General features: G+C 32.5%; 1 protein-coding gene across 16 annotated transcripts in view; it reads left to right on the forward strand.

Moving 5' to 3' along the window:
* Positions 1–19,151, forward strand: part of SNX13 (sorting nexin 13) — a 109,144-nt gene extending 89,993 nt beyond the window's left edge. For 7 of the 16 annotated variants that reach the window (XM_087946015.1, XM_087946017.1, XM_087946020.1 and 4 more), the window contains 7 exons: positions 316–477; positions 4,310–4,381; positions 9,862–10,007; positions 12,060–12,128; positions 15,304–15,416; positions 15,714–15,957; positions 17,944–19,151. In XM_087946015.1, the coding sequence (XP_087802141.1) occupies positions 316–477; positions 4,310–4,381; positions 9,862–10,007; positions 12,060–12,128; positions 15,304–15,416; positions 15,714–15,957; positions 17,944–17,959 (822 nt within the window). In that variant the 3' untranslated portion in view covers positions 17,960–19,151. Of the gene's footprint in view, positions 1–315; positions 478–4,309; positions 4,382–9,861; positions 10,008–12,059; positions 12,129–15,303; positions 15,417–15,713; positions 17,016–17,943 lie in introns of those variants that run through there. The other 9 variants (XM_087946022.1, XM_087946021.1, XM_087946013.1 and 6 more) reach the window with 2 other exon arrangements.
* The last annotated feature ends 1,290 nt before the right edge of the window (positions 19,152–20,441 follow it).

Here is a 20,441-nt window from a genome sequence, read left to right on the forward strand (position 1 = left end):
AACCCACATTTTGCCCTAAGAAATTTGCTGTCAGAATGTAGATTTGAGAATTGAATATAGAACAAAGAACAAAGAAGGAAATGTATCTGATGCAGTAATGCTCACTTCGAGTATGTGATTAGGATGTTTTATATTCAAAATAATTGAATATGAATGCTTTATATTTATACCATATTTATACCATGTATTATTTTACTAATGATTTTGTGTTACTAGTCTCCAAAATAGTGTGATGTTTTCCAACATGCATTATTGGATGACTGCAATCATGTCCTCATAGATTTCTGCAAGCGTGGTAAATGTTTTCCTCTTCAGGTGGACACATTTGTAAATCCACTGCGTAACTCTATGAGAAATGTTTCAAATGCTGTCAAGTCCATCCCTGACAGCTTCACAGAGGGGATGACAAAAATGTCAGACAACATGGGCAAAATATCAGAAAGATTTGGACAAGATATAAAGCAATCATTTTTCAAGGTAAGAATGTACTAAATAAGACAACACAGTTTGTACTGTTTTGGGTTACTTCGGTTAAACAGATAAGAACAGAGCAGGTGAAAAGTTGAATGTGCTAATAATTGGTAAAATACTAGTAAAATATTTTATTGGAAGACTGAAAATATAACAAATTACCCCAAGAAGAAGCAGACCTGAAGATTAAAACAGTTTTTGAATTTATTATAAAATAGAAGATGCACCTGGGAAATCTATTAAGAAATTCAAAAGAAATCTGCTGTAGGAACATAATGGTCTACCATATGAACCTTATTTTTTGAGTTGTCTGATGTTCTGTATGATACTTGAGTTCATACATTATATGTTTATTTTAAATATTGTACCTTATTAATAATAAAAACACTAAGAATTTATCTGTGTTATTATTCCTCAATAACACAAGTAAATTCCAAATTTATGTTTTCTACTCCTAATAACTTATCTTTTTTTCTTTAAATGAATTACAAAGTTAGTTAGTTATGCTCTGCCTTTCATTCAGAATCTCATCATTTTTTAAAAAAAAATACTGAAGTTGTAAAAAAAGGTTGAATAGGAGAAAATTATCTGGAAAAATGAATTTTATTAATAAAATTATGCCTTATATTAGCTACTTAATCACTCTGAGTTCACAGGTTAAGAAAAAATAAAGAAGAAAGCAGGGATAAAATAGAAGGAAAATAATTATTTTTAGCAGTGTAGGTATAATAATAAGGTATATTTCTGGTCAATTCTGCCATCCATCTCTCATTCTTCATCTCAAGTACCATGATACCAGATTCTCAGAGATTCTCAGGTTTTAGCTGCAGCCCTTGAATACCTGATTTGCCTGTAAGGAAACCATTCCCATTTGTTATGTAATTGTGAAATCCATATTTTCATTTGTGAGACAGTTGGCATCAGTAGTCATCTCTTCTTAGATGACCGGTATGAAATCTTATTAATGCAGTTACACCTGAAGGGGGAATTAGATTTATTGCTTGCATTCTATTCCCCTTGCTTCATAGTGACATGCCTGCCATAGCTGCTTAGTCTAGTTACTGGGGAAGCAATGGAATACCCCAAACTAGTGATATTGAGAATTTCAAACTGCCTTTTCTGGGCAGGGCTTTTGGAAGAGCTGAGAAGCCTGAACTGTCTAGCAACCATGGGCTTAACCAACTTATTGAGAGTCCAATGTATCTAAGTGATCCAGGCTAAGTGAACAGATACAATCTGGAAGTGGAGGGAATCAAGCATAGCCCATTTTCATGGACAGATCACTATGTGATTGCTATTTGCAATGTGACCTCTTCCATTACAAAAAAGAACCTATTATGTTGGTCCTCCCCCAGTTTGTAATGGATAAAGAACTTTGACAGTTTCCTCAGGATGAGGTAGTCAGTTTGGTCAAAACTGTCCAATGGAATAAGGAAGTGATTATAGTACTTGACCACATTAAATTAGAGCATCCTTTCTCTTCTCACATATACAATTACATCTTGTGTAGCAATTTCAACAATTCCTGAAGTGGGAGCCCTTGCTTATTGGAGTTATCTATTATTGCCTGAATAATCACATTTTATGAAAATGTAGTCGCTGAAAGCTTTTCAAGAATAACTCCATGTACACTGTATTAGAGTAATCCAAATGGAAGGTGAGTCACCTGTGCTTTACATTTGGATTACTTTAGTACAGTCTAAATGGGGTTACCCTTGAAAAGCTTTCAGCACCTACATTGATATAAAATGTGACTACTCAGGCAATAGATAACTCCAGTGCTTCAGAAGCTTCATGGTTCCAAGCCAGATTCTGATACAAATCAGGTTCTAGATGTCTAGTTGTTAAGGCCCTACTTAGCTATAGACATAGGGATCTGAGGAATGCCATATCTTATATGTATCTGTCCATTCAATCAGGTCAAATAGAGTCAGCTTCTTCATGTCCTGTGTACATAAGAAAGCCATCTAACAAAATCTTGAAAGTGGGCATTTTTCCATGGCTGTTCCTATATTTGGATTTTTTCCTCATGGAAACTGGTCTGTATATCCACTCTGGATTGAGCTGAGCAGTTAAACCAAAACCAGTTAAATCTGATTAATTCCTGGCATGGGGCATTTTGTATTGAAGTGTGGAATTTGGCATATTACATATCTTTTTTAGAACATGATTTTGATTCCTTATATGGTTTATTTCATTTGTAAGTTTGTTATTTTTGAGGATAAATATTTTTTTGGTGATCATTGCTAGCTTCCAGTACAATTGAGAACCAACAGCATACAGATTAATTAAATAATATCTATTACTTTGGACCAACATGCTTACCATCTGAGCAACTAGTGAACTACATAGGAGCAGGGTTTTTTGTATAAAAATCTCCTTTCAATACAAGTTGGGTAGGAAATAAATGTAATAAATAAATAAATAAGTAATTTTCATACTTTCCAGATTATAAGCATTGCTAATTACATTTGTCTTAATCTTAGTTATAACAGTTTCTGAGATAAGTTGAAACTTTTTAATATTTTATAAGCATTTATATAAATTAGAACAAAATTTTTGTGCTACATATAGATACAGATATAATATGTGGGTGTAAGTGTCTGCAAAAATATATGTAGACATATACAATTATTATAATATGATTTCTAAATTTGTTTGGCATTTTATAGTTACTCAGTTTAGATGTTTGCTTAGGTATATTTTATACCACAAATGAATTTTAGAGAGACTTTGATTATTTAGACCAGGGGTGTCAAACTTGCATCATCACGGTGATGTCACATGATGTATCAGGACTTTTTTCTCCTTTCTAAACCGGATGTGGGCATGATGCATCTGGCCCATAGGCCACGAGTTTGACAGCCCTGATTTATAGGAATCATGTTATAAGTTGTTTTTTGTTTTGTTTTAAATAAACTACTATTTAAAAAGACACCTTGATTTATTTCAAACCTCCTTTCCTGATGTAACATATTTCCATTTAATCTGTCTTGGCAGTATTTCGTACTTTTTAGAAAATGATATGCTCTGTATTCAGTGCCTGAATTGTGCACTTCAGTGTAGAAATAAATAGGTTAGGCTTAATTTTTGACAGACTAGATATACACAGTTCAAATCTACACTACAATTGCTGGATGAGACACATCTGAAGTAATTTTTTTTTGTTTCATTTTTCTAAATAGTCTTGCTTTCATCAATCGTTTACCTATCCCTGAATAAAATACTTATTTATTCCATTTGGGCTTGTCATTGCTAACCTACCTCTGCTCTGCACATATGAATGCATCTTTCTTTTTAAAGATTATTTAAATATTTGAATAAATAAATTTAAATGACTAAAAAGGAAGAGAGATGCTAATTGCAATTGAATATGTTTTCATTTTTCTCTTGCCATATTGAGTAAAGATAAGATTTATAAATTCACAAATACAGGTCTGTACAAATTATTATGGGATAAACTTCACTAAAATGAAAACATAATGTAATTGATGTCAATATTACATTATACTTTGTTTATAAATTATAAATTCTAAAAATATTGTATAATGTCATGAATGCTACATGAGATTGTATTTGATAAATTAAATTATATTTGTATGTTTATATGCTGCTATATGTTAAGTATAAAAATGTGGATGGTTATCTGACTACAGAAAATCAGCATATTTCAAATTGTGACTTCTTTTAACTTCAATTTAAATATCTTACATATAAGTAAGACTTTTTAACATATATATAAGTGTTATAAAATACAATTTCAAATTATATTTTGTTACCCTGTATTTGTAAATTATTCTGTCTTTTATAACTTCTTTTCCCTGTCTGAAATATTTAGGAGCCTCCTTTAATACAGAAGACATATGTTGATCCTAAACACTGTCGGGTTTCAGCACACCTAGATGATAATGTGAGTTAATTGTTTGATTAATTTCAGCAGAAATCAATATTAATTACAAAATAGCAAGTTGTATTGTCTTTTCATTTGTTGAAATGTATCCAACCTTTCATTAGTATCTAATTATTTTATAAATTCTTATTGTGCATGAACAATGTTTTTTTTAACTTCAAATCCCTATGTCTTATATTGGACTCAGTTGTCAAAGCAGTCCATCTTAGCAAGACAGTTTCTTCACAATGTCAAGCCCTGTATGTAAGAACATTATATCCTAGATCAAAACATAATAAGATATGAAAACAAATATCAGCAGAATAATTTTTTGTATTTCAGAATTTTGATAAAAATGAATATTCAATTTCAAATAATTATTGTATATTTATAAAGTCAAAAATAATATTGTGAATAATTTATTCATGGAATGCTTAATACAGAGTCCCTTGATTGAATTGGACAGCTATAGTAATTTATCAGCTAATTATTATTATTTTTAAAACAAGTTTTATTAATTTTTAAAAACAAACAAATCATCATTAACCATTACATACTTAAACCTTTTTCCATTATAAATTTAACAAGTCAAATAAAACCTTATTTTATACAATATAATTCTATTTTAAACCATTTCCATATGAGCATACAAATACCTCTTATCCAGTTTCTCTTTATTTCTCTTTACTCTTATTCAATTTCATTATTATTATTTCATCTATTTCTTTCTGACTTGGTTACCATTATTCTCATTCTATATTTCTGCAAGGTTTTATTAATTCTCCCAGAAACATAAACACACAACACACAAAACATAAAAAAAAATCTTTTAGGAAAGTAACTTGGCCCCAGGTATCTCTCTCTTCATGGACTTCAATTATATTCATGCTCATCTTACATGTCATTACTTATTTTATTTACCATTCTAAGTCTTCTATATTAGCTTCTCCACACATTTCACTCTTCTTAATGCTATCTTAATTAATCCATCTTAATTTAAGTCATTATATTTGTATCTTTTGTCCATTCTTTATTGTCCCTTTGTCTCGTTCCTTATAATAAAAAAAAAAGAATTTCTCCTGAAATCACTAATCAGAGTATGATGCCTTTCTATCTCCCCCCTAAATTAATCAAATTAGCATTTAAAATAACACCCAATACCCAATCCGATTCTGCTTGGTACATTCTATCTACTAATTTTTTTTTCTAAAATAAACAAAAAATAATAAATCCAAAATGATTAAATACATAGTTAAGCAGTAGATCTAAATATTGAATCTTATAACATTCCCATTGCCTTTTCCAAAAACAAATGCTACAGTAAAAATTTTATAATAACATCAATACCATAATCTTATTAAACTCTTTAATTAAAATTCAATATTCTAAACCTTCCCTTTAATATTATTAAATTTTAAAATCAATCGTTACTAAACATTTCAGCATTTTAATCTCTTATTAACTCTTAAACCATTTTAGTTTTCTATTTCTAATACAATGCTACAATATCATCTTATGTACCTTGCAAAATCTTTTTAAAAGAAATTATACTTTACCCTTTGTCCCTAAAAAAGATTCCTTTTTTCCCATCTAGTTTCAAAACTTTGTGGCTTTTGTCCACCTTTTTCCTTCCTTTCTTCCCCCACCAGACCTTTCTACCCCGCCTTCTTCTAGCCTCGTCCTTACTGGCTTCCCTTCTCTGTTGTGTTCCTTTTTCCTTTTGTTTACTATCATTATATTGATTTTGCACCTTATTTTTCCCTTTCTTAAATGTTTTTTTAAATCTTAAGTCCTTCATTTTCCTTCCTTTCCCTCTTCCTTCTTTCTTAGTTAAATTCTGAAATTCATTAAAGATGGCTTCTTCCTCTCCTTCTTCTTCTTCTGCTGTCTCCATCTGTTGTAATGTTTGTTGATAGTTAGCAAGCGCCATTTCTAAAAAAGGAAGGCTTCTTTCACACCATCTTTGCCATTTTTTTTTTGTTTGCTCATATTCTTTTCTCAGTTCCTCAACAGAAAAAGCCATTATAAATCTTTTCTTTTCTTTTTTTTCCCCCTTCTTTCTTCTTGCAACAACCAAGATATTTAAAAAAAAAAATAGAACAGTCCCCAAAGTCATCAATCAATCCAAGCCAAGGCAAAGTTCTCACTTTCTCTTCCTGGGGTAGTATCAATCAAAAAAAAAAGAAAGTCCAAATCTGTATCTTAAAGCCTTATTGCAATATATTTCAGTCTTCAAATCCTTAAGGCATCTCCTCCAACAAAATCTTAACATATAAATATTTTTTTAGTCCTCTCCCTTCCCACTTATCACTTAAAGCCAGTTTTTACCTGAAAAAGATAGGTTTCTTAATATCCACTTGTTAATTCCGTAGGGAAGGAGAGTACACTTTCCTTTCAGCACCTCCAAATTGCCGCTTATTTTCTCTTCTGGAAGGTATCATTCAAAAAGCCATAATTTCCAGGAATTTTGTTAAATATGTCTTAGAGTCCTGGGAGCCAAGAAAAACTTTCTCTTTTCAAAGGCTTTCTCCTCTTCCTCCTGCGCATTCTTACCCGGCTGCCAGCTTCTTTGTGGCGGCCATTGCAGACCGCCGCTGCACCGTCTTGGGAAAAGGGGGTTCTGCCAGCCGGGAAGGGGGTCTGCAACACCCCCAAACCCCTCTCCAGATCCCCCCTATCTTCAGCCACCCCTGCAGGGCAGCCTTAGCTCCAAACCCGTCCGGATCGGAGCACCAAAAACGGCTAGCGCAGCAGGGATCGCGCAGTATCGCGAATCCCTGCCGCTTGCGAAGCCGACAAACCGGAAGTCCCAGTAATTTATCAGCTAATTATTTGACATGCAGGTAGAAATTTATGACAACCCCTTTTAATCAATGGGGGAATGGTTAAATTTGTAGCCTGTGATTCTTTTTACAACTTTTGAATATTCTTCTTCTTCCTGTGGTTTGGTTGTGTTTCCTAAAACAAAACAGATCCTTGGGCCAGGTGTAAAATCCACAAAAACATGCAAGATTCAAATAAGAGTTTGTTTAGGCCTCTGTGATAGGCATGCAGAACTGATTGAGCATTTCTTTTGATGTTCACTTGTATGACTATACAAAAGAAGCATTTTCAGGATATTTATAATCTATCAGTAGTTGATTATTTCTTTGTCATTTCTATGATACTTTAGCTAAGACAAGCTACTTTCCCAAATTCCAAATATATGAAATAAACTGAAGACATTTATCTTATTGAAAATACAATCCACAAGATTATCAGTGATTATGGATACATTTGTCATGGTTCAGATATCTGCACCTGTTCTATACTTCACACTTTTTACTTGCCACATCAAAGCATTCCAATTGGTATTTCTGTTTACTTACTGTGACTGTGACATTGCCTTACTTCTTCCCAGAAGCTTTATATGTTTATGTGCTTGTATGTTATTGTTTTTAATATTATAGATTTATCTGTATACCTTGTTTAAATTAATTTTGAACTCTGTAATTTTCTCTGTTCTGACCTAATCATTGGCATATTCATTCCCTAATTTATGGTATATTGGTATAATATGGTATACCATATTATAATGATATATATGGTAATGGAATAATAGCATACCATATTGGTCACATTGATGGATGCTTATTGTATTGGATTTGTATTATAGCATTTCACAATCCATTGTGCATTTCAACGGTTCAGAGAATGCTTTTGTAAAAAATGATATTTTATTTTATTTATTTATTTATTTGATTTGTCAATCGCTTACAAGATACAGGCATAAGAATAAACATAGTTTTGAATACATGAGATGAATATTTATAAGAAAAATAAAAAGAAACAATAGGACAGGGACGGTAGGCACGATTGGTGCGCTTATGCACGCCCCCTACAGGCCTTTTAGGAAGGGGGTGAGGTCAATAGTAGACAGTCTAAGGTTAAAGTTTTTGTGGGTTGGGGAAGAAACCACAGAGTCAGGTAGAGTATTCCAAACATTGACCACTCTGTTGCTGAAGTCGTATGTTCTGCAATCAAGTTTGGTGCAGTTTACCTTGAGTTTGTATCTATTGTGTGCTCCTGTATTGTTATGATTGAAGCTGAAGTATTCATTTGCAGGTAGGACATTGCAATGTATGATTTTATATACTATATTTAGATCGGACCGAAGGTGGCATAGTCCTAGGTTTTCTAGGTCTAGAATTTCAAGTCTGGTGGCATAAGGTATTCTGGAATGAGTAGAGGAGCGGAGAACTCTTCTTGTGTAAAGGGGCAACAGAATGCTAACAAAAATGTGTCTGAAATTAACATTTCTAAAACATTTTTATATTGCAGATTCAATTTGCAATATGCCACAGTGCTGTGCTCTTTAAAGGTGACAAGCAAAGTAATAAATTCCAGTAGATAATTGCAGAGCCATGAGATGCTCCCTCATTTATTTCAAGACATATTTTGAATTCAAGACATATTTCAAGACATATTATATTTCATCAGTTTTTCAGAGAACATACTGGTAGAAATATAGGTGAACTGTTACTAAATGTAAAATTGTTAACATAATAGATTTTAAAAGTAATGCTATAAAAGGAATTATTATGAAGTTTTTATAGTTATCTCAGATGGGATCCTTTTTCAGTTTTTAGCTGTTAAATATTAGTTATTATATTTTGATATATTTTGAATCCTTAAAAACATTTTGAATGTAAAAGACTGTAGTAAAGTTTTCTACCTATAAATGTTTTGAATCTTTATGGTCCTACTCCATTTCACAAAATCTGCTTTATAGCACTAATGATCCTCTCAAATAGTGTGAGGCTATCATCACCAGCACTGTATGGGTTTATGGATTCAGTATGCCAAAATGGTTTGTTGAAAAAGAAAAGAATAACAACTTTTATTGAAAAACAATAAACATTCATGGCCATGGCCATAAAATGAAATGTTACAACATCCAGTAGAGGAATGTGAAAGCAGACCAGAATCTTACGTTGCTCCATCCTTATCTAAATTTCCTAGATTAGATCAACTGATGGATAGCCCCTTTCCTAGGTGGGTCTGTGCTGATGCTTATTCTAAGGAAGGGGCTCTGAAGTCTACATACTAATAAAATGGTTTGTACTTCTAATTAATCAGGTTTTAAGGCCTTGTCCAATGGTCCTCTGCATGCAGAAATAGAAAAAAGCTAGTTATGCATGAAAGTGATAAAGGAAAATAAGAGCTATCATTTATCTTTCCTTTGCCAGTACAGTATTCTACAACAGTAGCCTTACAGTGTCATAGGAATCTTTGGAAAGAAAACATGTGGAAAATTATCTCCTTTTTGTGTCATTATTTGCTAGATCACGTAGAGATCGTTTCTATTTGCAAGAATAAATATTACTGGATCTAATTCAGTATAGCTGTTTGAACACAAGAATTCTAGTATTAATAAACATTTTAACAAACTAGCAATTTAATGTTTAAGCTAAGTAATCTTTTTCACTTTAAACAATAAGTACTCCATTATATTTTATTAGGTAGAAGACAATGTGCCTCTTAAAATAATGCTGCTACTCATGGATGAAATATTCGATCTGAAGGAGAGAAATCAATGGCTCCGGCGAAATATCAAAAATTTGCTTCAGCAGCTTATTAGAGCAATGCACGGATATACAATAAATAAGTACTGTCTTTCATTTCCTCATTCTTAAAAATCTGTGCATTAGTGGAAAAGATACAAATCTATGCTCCCAGTTTTAAACATCAATTATTTGAAAATGACTATACAGGTAATCCTCGACTTACAGCAGTTCATTTAGTGACCGTTCAAAGTTACAATGGCACTGAAAAAAGTGATTTATGACCATTTTTCATACTTATAACTATTGTAGCATCTTGATGGTCATATTATTTACATTTGGATGCTTGGCCACTGAATCATGTTTATGATGGTTGCAGTGTCCTGGGGTCATGGGTTCTCCTTTTGCAACCTTCTGACAAGCCAAATCAATGGAAAAACCAATTTCACTTAACAATTGGGATTCTAATTTAACAACTGCAGTAATTCACTTGACAAATATGGCAAGAAAAGTTGTAAAATGGGGCAAAATTCACTTAACAAATTTCTCACTTATCAACATAAATTGTGGGCTCAATTGTGATTGTAAGTTGAGGACTACTGGCATTGTGAATTAGGGAATGAATATGACGTGAATATATAACTGCTTTTCTCATATTGCTGGGCCTGCAGAGAATAGACAAGAGAAGGAAAGAGTTGCCTGTCTGATTGAGTACCCTGCTGTTTCACAATTATTTCATCAGGCTCCATGCTTCACATCAGCAATGTTTGCAGTGTGAATAAACAATATGCCAATATAATCAAGCTTTACTTTTTGTACATATAACAAACACTAGTACAATGCAGAAGGGTGGAGCTTTGCCATGCTTAATGTTTTTAATGTCCCTATCTACCATAGATTCAGCTACTTTATACCATACATGCAGCTACTTTATAATGTGTGTGTGTGTGTGTGTGAGAGAGAGAGAGAGAGAGAGAGAGAGAGAGAGAGAGATTTAACATATATATATTAAAAATTGAAAAGAAAAAAAGAAATAATAAAAGTCACACATCTGCAAACCCCACCTTTAGCAATACAACATCATTCTCCTTTTCAAGAAGAAACAAGTAGTTCTTTTTATAAAACCAAGGAAAGATGAAGCTGACTAAATATCTGCATGGAGGAAGAACAAGCAGAGAAGCTTCTAAAAAATTCCTTTTTAAAGAACCTATCAGATGACGTACTTGTATGGATAGGACTTGGAGAAAGTTGATAATATTTTATGTGCTGGGCATGCAGATGAATATAGAAGAAGGTGATCCATCAGATAATGATGTCCACAGGACTTTTAATTGTGCCCAGAAACTAACTGGCAAACAATTCAATTCCCAAAGCATTGAGAATACCCTTAGAATTCATCAATCACTATCTGAGTGCTGCGTTTTTGTAAAATGTCTTCAAGAACAGCTCCCTGTAGAATATATTATGATATTCTTTAAAAAAATGACTAGGGCATGAGTAACTGAACACTCTGGACATCTACTGCTCCATCTTTCTGAGTAAGAAAATGCATAAATAGATGTTCTGTTTTCTTTTTAGAAACAGAAGCTGAGATTCCATTGCTTATTATGTTCCAGTTTTTTTTATCTACTTAATAAAACTAAAATAACAAGTTGTGCCCCATCTTCCTATCTACCTGTTTTCGTTTAGATGGGAAAACGAGTGAAATTATCATTAAATTAAGTTCATCATAATTATCAGGATTAGCTGTTTCTGATTCTCAGGAATTGTATGACGTTATTAATAAGCCACAAAGACTTCATAGGAGCTTTCCCTAATCTGGATACTCTGCAAATTATGTTTTCAGCTGGCATATTTGCAAAATGTAAAAATACTCTAGCAATTGTATCAGCAATAAATTTGTTACTAGAGAGAGTATGTATAAATGGAGCATATCCTTTTCTGTTCTCTTCTTCTCTTCTATTGTATTTTTTATTCTTTGTCAAAAGGATTTTTTAAAATTATTGTGAAGTGGGTTGGAGTCATTTGTAGTTGACCTTAGAAATGTTCTTGTGACTTTAGTGGGACCCAGGTTCAAATAATTTAGTTTGGATACAGATATATGAAAGCAAATATTTATTTCAAAAAGATTAATTCAGAAATTGTATTTCTTTCAGAAAAATAGTTGATCATGTTGATTGGATGACATCTCCTGAACAAGTAGCAGATGCAGTTAAACGGTTTAGGTAGGTCTTTAAAACAGGGAAAGGTTCCCTTAAAATTAATTTTAGTAGTTACAAAATAAATTACTCTTCATTAGAGCTTATTAAGGCGTAGGATATTATTAGCCATTTACAAAAATATTTACTTTGTAGAAAGCAAGTGATTTACACATAGATACAAAAAGAAAAGGTGCAGTAAAAGTTCAAAGCTTTTGCTTCTTCTTTTTTTGTAAGTTTTATTTGAGTTTTCACAAAAAGAAAAGAAATACAAGTAAAACATCTTTTTTGAAAGCAGCATAATCCCGGGTTACATCTCTTCGTACAGACAACAATTCAAGTTCATGCTCATTTTTATATTCCATTCCATATCTTATTACTATTCTACATTTTCTACATAGCTTCTCCCCTCTTTTAACTTTCTTAATTTTATTTTATTCGTTTCATCTCAATTCAAATCACTGTATTTATATTATTTATCTGTCCTGTTTCAACTGTCTACTATCTTTTCTCATTAAACAAAATTTCTCCTGTAATCACTGATTGGAGTATGATGCCTTTATATCTTTCCCCTAAAATTATAACACTTAATATAATACATAACTTTCAATCGGATTCTGCTTGGCACATTCTAAAACTACACAATGTATTCTTGAAAAAAGTAAAAAAGATTATACATGTATAATATAATTAAAACAACAATCCGTTCCATTCAATTCTATCATTAATATTAATATTCATTTAGATCTTAACATTTAGCACATTACTTTTCAAATAAGTATCATACTTCTATGAGAACAATTATGAACTTTCCATAGTTAATTCCCCCCCCTTCACTTATATTTTATAAAACATTGACTAATTAAAATGTTCCCATTCCTTCCTAATTCAATTTTCTCATTTATTTTATTTCATTTATTTTATTCACAAACCTTTCCCCAAACCACACCAACTACTTTATCCCTCTTTTTAATCATATGTTGTTTCCATTTTTCTAAAATTATTTCTATTACAAATATAATAATACAATCTTATGTACCTTCACAGAATCCCTTTTTCAGTTAGATTTTCACCCATTATCTCTAAATAGGTCCTGTTTCTTTACATCTTGCTCCAAACCTTTATAACTTCTCTTCCTTTCCTTCTTCCCTCTCTTCTTCTCTCTCCCCTTTTTACCCCCCTGTCTCTCCACCTCCATTTCCCTCTTCTGTATTCCCCTTTTCTGTTGCTTTCCAACATTATATCCACTTTTCAAATTATTTTTCCCTTTTTTGGCTGGTTTTTTAAGTCTTAAATTCTCCATTCTCTTTCCCCCCTTTCCCCTTTCTTCCCCACATAGAGTTACTTGTTCATTAAAGATGGCTTCTTCTTTGTCCCAGTCTTCTTGTTTTGCAGTCTTTTCTTGTTGTTTCTCATAGTTGGAGATCTCCATTTCTAAGAATTGAAAAACAAAGCTAAAAGAGCCCTTCCCTTCTTGTGCCTCTTCTTTGTATTTTTTAAGTTCCATTTTCAATTCATCCAGAAGTGATGCCATTGTAAAACAATTTAAACAACCACCCAATTGATTTTAGTCATTCAACTATAATAACCAAAAATCCAAAAGTCACCAGACTGTCCAAATACGCACAGCTGTTTCTTTTTACACTTTCTCTTCCTGGGGTTACTATTTAGTTGCAAAATCTGTTAAAATGTATCTTTTGGAAGTCTTGTTGAAGTTTTACTTTAGATTCTTTTGAAATCCAGGCAGTCTCCTCCCTCCAGATCCTGCCCTTATTCTTTTCCTCTCCCTTCCTGCTTATAAAAGAAAAAGTTTTTAATGTCCAGAAATCTTTATTGTCCTTTTGGCATTTAGTTATATTTTCAGCTTAATTGCCTATTGATGCCAAAGCGGATTTTTCCAATTTCTTATTCTTAATTGTCAATGTAAGGAAGGAGAGAGAAGAGAAAAAAAAACCTTTCCCTTTTCACTTTCTTTTGCTGCTTCCGACCTTCTTTGGGAGCAGTGTTATCTTTTGTAAAATTTAAATTCCAGGGTACCTTAATTGTTTTTTCAGCTTAACCCGGTCAGCCAAAACTTTCACTTCTTATCTTCCTCCTGCACTTTCTTTTCCGGTTGAGTACTTCTTTGAGGTGGCCATTTCTGACCGCCGCTCCTACTGCCTTCGGGAAAGGGAGTTTGGCCAGCTGAGGAGGAGAGATGCGGCTCTCCTTGACCCTGCTGGCAGTCTCCCCCTTCTTCACCACCTCTACGGGGTGGCTTAGCCCCGAAGCCAGCCGGCTCGGGGCGCTCCAGCGGCAAGCCCAGGCAGAAACTGCGCACAATCGCGGATTCCTGTCTGTCACCGAAGCCCTTCAAACCGGAAGTCCCAAAAAGCTTTTGCTTCTGATTAAATGGGATAGCTGTACAATCACTCCTCATTTGGTAACTACATTGGTTAGCAACATTCACAAATGCAACATTCATAAATATAGTAATTTAAAAATCATTTTCTAGTCAATGTATGCATTTATCACTAAATTTCTGGTACCTGACTACAAAAGTCTTCAATGTGAAACTGATCAATGTCTGGTTAGTTTCAGGCAATAGCAGCAGCTGCCCAGAGGGTTCTATAAGTTAAAGTCATAAAGATGAGCCTGTTAATTTGCAGTTTTAATTGAGAAGCATTATGCTGCTGAAAAAGGCAGCTCAGGAAGAGTTGGCTTTTTAAGCAGTTAATCTGCCTGTGAAGAGGCAAAAGAGGTAGAAATGTCACACACAGGATACTCTAGGATAGAATTTTATTGAATGAAGTAGCAGCAACCAATGATCTTTGCAGTCTCCTTATCACAGTTATCTGTTCATGTAATAACCAGTCTTTGGAAAGAGAGTGTAAATGAGGAGAGAGTGTATGTAACTTTGCATCTACCACCTAGCTAGATTTTACTGATTGCTGAGCTTAATATTGTTTTATTGGGCTACACCTTACAAGCTGGAATACAGTCATAGGTATAATGCCAAAAACATTATAAATTCAGTAAATCACTCAAAAGCTTAGCCTGATAATACACATACATTTATCAAGAAGAAAAAAACCATTCAAGTGCTGTGCATTTATTTCATACAAATCTGTCATAGGCAAGATGCATTTGGTAACAGCACTATTTCAGATATTGTAATTCTAAAATGATAGTCATTTTAATAAATATATTTGTCTCCTTCTAGAGATGCCTTTTGGCCAAATGGCATTTTAGCTGAAACTGTTCCACACAGAGATAATGCAATCAGAATGCGAACACGAATTGCTGCAAAAACAAAACTGCTGGGAGTAATGCCTGGTACGTGGAATGTATTAAAATAAATTACTTCTTGAAGAGAGATAGGAAATACCATCAAATGTAATAATTAAATTCAGCCTTGTTTTCCCGCCATATAAATGATGTTTTATAAAACAATTTGAGAAATAATACTTATATAAAAAGTAATCTTTCTTGAATGTAATATTAAACTTTTTATGGAATCCATTTTAAACAGTATTTTTAATAATTTATAATCAGAAGTTCATTCAATTAATGTTTTTGTGAAAATGAAGATAAAGCTTCTACTGAAGTTTTTTTTTTGTGTGGTTTCTATAGATGAGTTGAAGCATATCCTTGGTGCTGAGACAACAAGAAAAGGCATTCTCCGAGTCTTTGAAATGTTCCAGCATACTCAGCTAAATAAGAGAATGGTATATGTTTTCCTGGAGGGCTTCTTGGAAACCTTATTTTCAGAGTATGGATTCCATGATCTCTTCAAAAAATTGCATTCACGTTCGAAGCAGATGCAGATATATAAAAACAAACTACAATCTACACAATCATCTTATTTACAGAAAAGGTGACACTCCTACTGTAAAAATTTGCTCAAAACCTGGGCATGTTCTCTGGGGCTTAAAACTCAAGTTTTAACTCATGGTGTTTTATTCTCACACCAATCTTTTAGAATCTTACATTAGATAATTAATATATACATGAAAATGTGGTTCTTCTCATTTCATCACTAATGCAACCATTATCATGAACTGGATTCAGGTGTTTTAAATGATTTGGTGTATCTTTATGTAACATGAGAAGATTACTAGTCTGCTGTGAAAATCTCTGTCTCTTCCAAATCTTATAGATTGTGATTGCCAACAATGAAAAATGCTACATTGGGTACATTGATTAAAGTAAAGCACAACTTCTAGGATAGAAATAGAGGACTTGACTGCTTTTCTTGCAACTAGGAGATTGTGCAATGTGAGAACCAAGTGTGATTTGATTTGTATTATGAATATTCCCTAGCTCTGCAGAAGTTGGACTAGCATGAGAAGTTTAGTAGACAAATGGTTATTAAAAAAAATCTGTGCTTTCAAATTATTTTTCCAAATTGTTTAATATGTAGAAAACCTTTATGAACTTATTAAGAAACACTTTATTCAAGTTTTACTATTCAGTGAAATAGGTTAGGAAAAAATAGGTTTAAGGGTCTTGATATATTCTTCAAATTAGTCCTTTCAAGGGTACATACAACTTTTAAATGAGACGGCTCAAAACAATATTTAAAATTAGACCAAGAGTTAGTAAATTTATTTCCTTATTAATAATGTGGGACATTGGGAAAGAAACAAACAAAAGTACTATGCTTTTTACTTTAGAAATTTCTTTTAAAAAATTGTCCTATTTGACCTTAAATCACTCTTAAATTTGACCTTAAATTCACTTCAGCTGGTAAATTACTAAAATGAGTTGTTACTGATATAAAAATCTTACGGACTTCCTAAACAGTTATCTGCAAAAACAGCAAGTTCCTGAATATAATATATATATATATATGAAGGAATATAAACAGCATTATCATAGCTTTTAATATTTTTTTGCATATTATAAATTTTAATAAATCTTTTCTACATGGAATGCCCCATCTGTTTTCTTGACTTCCAACATAATGTCTAATTATGAATGAATTGTTTGGACTTGAATTTACTTTTTTTTTCTTATTTATTTTTTTCTTATCAAGAATCCCTGAAACTATCAAGAAAGTACAGTTTATTTGTTTCAACTTCAAAATAATATATTATGTCATCTATTTAAAAAGATGTTTAAATCCCTAAGAATAGCCAAACTACTATATTAATGTACTAGTCTGATATTGAACATTTTTATTAAAAATATTTGGTTCATTTCTTTTGAAGAAATGTTTTTTGAGTGTGAATACTACTGTATTTGCAAAGATCTTGTAACTGACGTTGCTATTTATAGTCAGAAGAAAATAATCTTTAGCTTCAAAATAAACGAAAGATGAAAGGAGCAGCATTGTTTCAACAATATGAAGCTTGCTTAGTACTGACCAAACTGAAAAAGAATTTTTTACATGTTTATTATAATAAGCATGTAAATTGCAATTTGCTAAATTGCAACTGTGGCTTTTTACAAAAAATATTATTATAGAACTATATACTATATGTGTAATACATTTTAATGGTAGCAGGACAGTTTAAGATAAAATACGTGAAGTATCATTTCCTGTCTATTATGCTCCATGCTTCTAAATATAGATAATAGTTGGCCTTCTTTAATACATTTCTGATTTTTTGTTTTCTCTTTTTTCCCATTTCTTAATGAAAAGATAAAAATAGTTTGGCTATACAAATTATAATGAGATTTAGATATATAAATGTTTCTATTTTTAAAAACAAAAAAAAATTTACATAGAAAAAATAGGACACCAGTACTTCTATGGTTAAACTTGGTCCTGGCATTCTGGTGGTCTTTGCATTTTAGCTAAAGGAATATTGGGTCCTTTAAATTACCCCTGAAATTTAAACTTTCATTCTCTCAACAGGTCTATTGACCTCTAAATGTCCTTGTGTTCCAGGCAGTTGATTTTTCAAGTGGTGGGCAACCAGAATCTACATAGACTATCGGACAAAGGAAGCCCAATGGGAGACAAATTAGAACTTTCCTTTGATTTCTTACTTGAACTTGAATTAATTCTTGTTGATTATCCCAGGTTTAAAATACAAATGGACAGATCTCTGTCAGTAAAATAGAATGTATCTCTTATCCATGAATATCATCTCTAGGTTTTAGGATTATTCTTAGTAGTTGACTTTAGAAATTTATTTCTTAGCCAATAAATCTTTGCATTAAGGAAACACAATATGCCTTTTATGTTCATAGTTATTGTACCATAGTGTTTTGTCATCTGTATTTAATTTCAAATGAGCCTATAGGGAGATAACACGTTATATACATTGCCCTAATAAATTATTATAATTAACTCACATCATTTTATACCCTTTAAAGCATCCATACAATTTACATTATTGTTGCACATAATTAGTCACACACATCCCAACCTGTGAAAGCTACAGCTAGCCTCTGAAAATAAACGTGCCATTGTCCAACAAATGCACTTATTTAGCCTTAATTTAAGAGAATGGATAGTAAGGTTGAATATTTATATAGTTCATCCTCAAGCTTCTGTTTCTGGTGTTGCTACAACTAAACAATTTTAATGCTACCAGAAAGTGTAATCATTTAAAAAAATAAAATAGGAATTCCACTCTCAATTCTAACTTTAGTGCAATATTTTCATGTAATGCATGTGTATTTGAATAATTGTAAAAACACTTTCAAGGTTTTGAGATCAAGGGTAAACTATATTAATAATGTATAATATTCAGTTATTGCTGCTGTGTTGGCTTATCTAAGGACTTGTTTTAAAAGTCTGGTTTGTCACTCCTTGAAATTTTTTTCTATGCTCAAAAAAGCATAGTTCTTACTTTGCAAGGAGAAAAATCTTTAAGAGCACATCAATATGTAGAAGATATATAAGTGACATGTGCATAAAATTGTATAATATGTGTCAACTGCGTGCCTAATGGTTCTATCAATATGTTCTTTAACAAAAAAAATGGGTGAAATGGAATGCTATAGTTCTCTTGTTCTGAACAACTGAAAACTCTAAATTTTTATTTGGAGTTTCCATTATGTTTGTCCAACAAAGGAGCTTGGAAAAAAGTACACTAATAAAACATTAACAAGAAATATTTGAGTTTGACCCATTGATTTGTCTTGTGTAATAAATTTACAATGTATGAGGTAACAACAATATATTTGTAATAATAATAAGAGTGAGATTCTATCTCTTAATGAATTTTGATTCCTGCTAAAAGAATAAATTGTGGTTTAGCTATATTCAGAAATCATTTATTTTGGCAAATGAACTAAGTATGATAGTTATTTAGAACAAACATATGCAAGCTTATGTGTACCTATAGTTCATTTACACTTACTATAAATAGTGGTAGACTTAGACTGTATTACCTTTTGAAGGGCAAGCAAAGATCCTTTAGTTGTTTTTTCCTCTTAAGCTTTCTTTTTAACAGCTGTAGGTTTGAGTGCTAGAATTCTTGCTCTGCTTGGTATCTATAAACACTCCAGCTATTTCAGATTTATCTTAGAATCAATAGTAAAGAGTCATTTAAATCAATCAATCAGAATAGAGCTGGAAGGGACTTTGGAGGTCTTCTAGTCCAACTCCCTGCACAAGCAGGAGACCCTATACCATTTCAGATAGAGGGCTGTCCATTCTTTTATTAAAAACCTCCAATAATAAAGCTGCTACAGCTTCTGAAGGCAAGCTGTTGCACTTATTAATTATCCTCACTGTTAGGAAGTTTCTCCTTAATTCCAGGTTGCTGTTCTCCTTGATTAGTTTCCATCCATTGTTGCTTGTCTGGCCTTCTGGTTCTTTGAAAAATAAGTTGACCCCCCCCCCTTCTTTGTCGCAGCCCCTCAAATGCTGGAATACTGCTATCATGTCACACCTTCTTTTCTCTAGACTGGCCATACCCAATTCCTGCAATCGTTCTTGATATGTTTTTGTCTCCAGGCCCTTAATCATCTTAGTTGTTCTTTGCACTTTTTCCAAAATCTCAACAACTTTTTTGTAGAGTGGTGATCAAGTATTACTTGACCTTACTAAAGCAGTACTAATACTTCATGTGATTTTGATTCTATGCCTCTTTATACAACCAAGGATTGTATTAACTTTTTTGGCTGCTTCTGCGTATTGCTGGCTCATGTTTAAGTGATTGTCCACTAGGACTCCCAAGATTCCTCTGTTATTATTTTGAGCCAGGTTTCATCTACGATGTCTGCCAGCTTAGTATCGTCTGCAAATTTGATGAGTTCTACTATATGTCTTATCTAAGTTATGTATGAAGATATTGAAGAGTACTGACCCTAAGACGGAACCTTTTGGTATCTACCCCCTGCTTGCTTCTCTCCATGTAGATGTAGTACTATTAAGGAGCACTCATGGAATATGTTTTG

This window comes from Notechis scutatus, chromosome Z, assembly GCF_049901735.1.
Source record: "Notechis scutatus isolate UNSWTSFEM ecotype Mainland chromosome Z, rNotScu1.2, whole genome shotgun sequence".
NCBI classification, from domain to species: Eukaryota; Metazoa; Chordata; class Lepidosauria; order Squamata; family Elapidae; genus Notechis; species Notechis scutatus.